At 34.9% G+C, this 2,788-nt stretch overlaps 1 protein-coding gene across 1 annotated transcript in view; it reads left to right on the top strand.

The window, feature by feature from the left end:
* The window catches only part of hspa14 (heat shock protein 14), a 37,233-nt gene that overhangs the window by 31,594 nt on the left and 2,851 nt on the right, over positions 1–2,788 (top strand). The window contains exon 13 of the mRNA XM_059987407.1: positions 2,262–2,332. Coding sequence (XP_059843390.1) covers positions 2,262–2,332 — 71 coding nt within the window. The remainder of the gene's footprint in view (positions 1–2,261; positions 2,333–2,788) is intronic.

Raw genomic sequence — 2,788 nt, 5'->3', positions numbered from 1 at the left:
GTGTGTGTCAGTTTACCAGTCTATAAACGGTGTAGTTTGGTTTGTCTGTCAATCGAGCCCTTGAGTCTCTTTGCTTACATTTGTACAGACAACATGAAGTCCTCAACATTATTTTATAACATAAGATCTACCCTGCATTATTTTCACCGTTTCTTGCATGTCCATTTTTCATTTATCCATCATGCATTTCCTGTCTGCATTTCTCATTGGCTAAGCAAAGCAGCCAACATAATCACAGACCCATCCCAAGCCAGACAGACATTCTCTCCTCTCCCCTCTCACATCGGGCAGAAAGCCTGAAAGCTGTACCACTATGCTCAAGGACAGCTTCTATCCTGCTGATATCAGACTACTGAATGATAAGATAGACTCTCAATCCTACAGTCTACCTCATCATAACCCTTCCACCTTAATGTTTGCACTGCCCATTTTCTGTAACTTTAACACTTTATTCTGCTTTTACATAATTGGTTTCAAAAGGGGATTAAATACTTAGGTGATTGTTTTGAAGGAGGTATATTGATGTCGTTTGATCAATTAAAAAAAACAAATATAAAATATCAAATAACACCCTTTTCTGTTATTTTCAATTAAAGGCCTATTTACGAGATAAGCTGGGTCAAACAATGTTATGCCAAAAGCTAATGAAATATAAATATTAATTCAAAAAGGAAAAATTTTAAAAGTTACATCTTGTATGTACAATTTGATTCAAAAACAGACCATTAAATCAGGAATTCATAAATCAAGACAAAAATGGGAATCTGATTTGAATATTAAAATTGATGGAAAAAACTGGTCAAGATTATGTTTTGATAGTATGATAAATACAATAAATGTCCGACTTAGGTTAGTACAATATAATTTTTTGCATCAATTATATATAACACCACAGAAAATAAATAGATTAAATTCAAATATGTCTGACCAATGTTTTCGATGTAATCAAGAAATTGGTACTTTTTTACATTCTACTTGGTCTTGTTTTAAAATTCAACCATTTTGGATAAATCTAAGACTTTTATTGGAACAAATTACTGGAGTACAACTCCCACATAGCCCAATATTATTTTTATTAGGAGACATTGAAGGGACAATACCGAAACCTAAATTGAATAAGTATCAGAAAAAATTTATAAAAATTGCATTTGTAGTAGCCAAAAAAGTTATCGCAGTTATTTGGAAATCTGACTTATATTTAACTATGGATCGTTGGAATAATGAAATATATAGCTGTATTCCACTTGAAAAAAATTACTTATAATTAAGAAATGAATATGATATATTTTTGAAAATTTGGCACCCATATCTACAAAAGATAGGACTAAATATATAGGTCCTTTGAAGATAAAATTACAAAGTAATTTGGAAAAATTAAAATTAAAATTATTTTGAACTCCATGGAGCATGTGGGGATCCTCCGATATTCAGGCAATCTTTCTTTCTTTTTTTCTCTCTTTAGATAAGGGTTTAAGGGGGGGAGGGGGAGGGTCAATATTAATTTTTTCATTATTCTAATATTTCATTTTCTATGTAATTCTCTTAAAATTTAATAAAGAAATAATTAAAAAACATTTTATTCTGCATTCTGATATTGCTTTACCTTCCATTACCTCAATGTACCATTGTAAAGAAGTTATCTGTACTACTGGTGTTCAAAACAACACTTTTCATTGTATCTTGGTGTGACAATAATAAACCAATTTACTGTTAACAAGTTGAGCGGCACACAGAATTCTGCAGGAACTCAGCAGGCGAGGCAGCATTTATGGAAGGGAATAAACAGTTGACATTTCAGACTGAGGCCCTTCATCAGGGCTGGAAAGGAAGGGTGCAGAAGGTATAATAAGGGGATAGGTTGAATACACTAGTCTGAGGTCTTTAATGGTAGATGCACAGAGCAGAGCTGTCTTCCATCCCTGCAGTTCCTATGCCATGAGTTACTGTGGAAGGGTCTCACGCTGTTTGTTGGCAGCGGCTGGGATTGAGAGACAACTGTCAGAACCCCTCAGATCCTGACATCCTTGTTATAAGAGATTCTGCAAATGCTGGTCATCTAGAGCAACGCATACAAAATACTGGAGGATCTCAGCAGGTCATACAGGATCTATGGAGGGGAATAAATGGTCAAAGTTCTGGCTTGAATTAGAAATGACAGGTGAAATCTGTTTTACACCTTGGAAACCTAATGTAATTGTGTGAATTGTTCCATTTAAAACACAATAGCAACTGCTTTCTCCCTTCTTTGTTTTATTGACTAGGTTGTCCTCAGAGATTTACAACTGAAAGAAAGCAGCAACCATGAAATCTTAGCTATTCTTACCATGAAAAGGTACGTATCTTGAAGATTCTTGCGAGAGAAAAGGGTTGGTCGGTGTGCAGATTTGGAAACAAAAATGGGAGATTTTTTTTAAATTATAATTTGTTATTATCTACCCTTAAGTTCAGGTTTATTGTTGCCATAAGCCAGCATACCCAGGGTCAACATCAAAGTCAGGTTGTTTTTGTTATTGCAGCAATACAGGCACGTCACATCAGAGACATAACATTCACAAGAAAAACATATTCATGTGCCTGTCTACACGTTAAGTGTATCTGCCGTCACCATCACTGCTGGCAGTGCATTCCAGGCACTCAACACTCTCTGTACATTTAAAAAAAACTTCCCCACACATCTCCTTTGAAATTACCGCCTTTCAATTTTAATGCACATCTCCTGGTATTCGACATTTCATCCCTGGGTAAAAGATACTCACTGTTAACACTACTATGCCTCTCATAATCTTCT

Source organism: Hypanus sabinus, chromosome 13 (genome assembly GCF_030144855.1).
Source record: "Hypanus sabinus isolate sHypSab1 chromosome 13, sHypSab1.hap1, whole genome shotgun sequence".
In the NCBI taxonomy this organism is placed as follows: Eukaryota; Metazoa; Chordata; class Chondrichthyes; order Myliobatiformes; family Dasyatidae; genus Hypanus; species Hypanus sabinus.
Note: the sequence above shows the minus strand (reverse complement) of the source record. Positions and strands in the feature narration are given on the sequence as shown.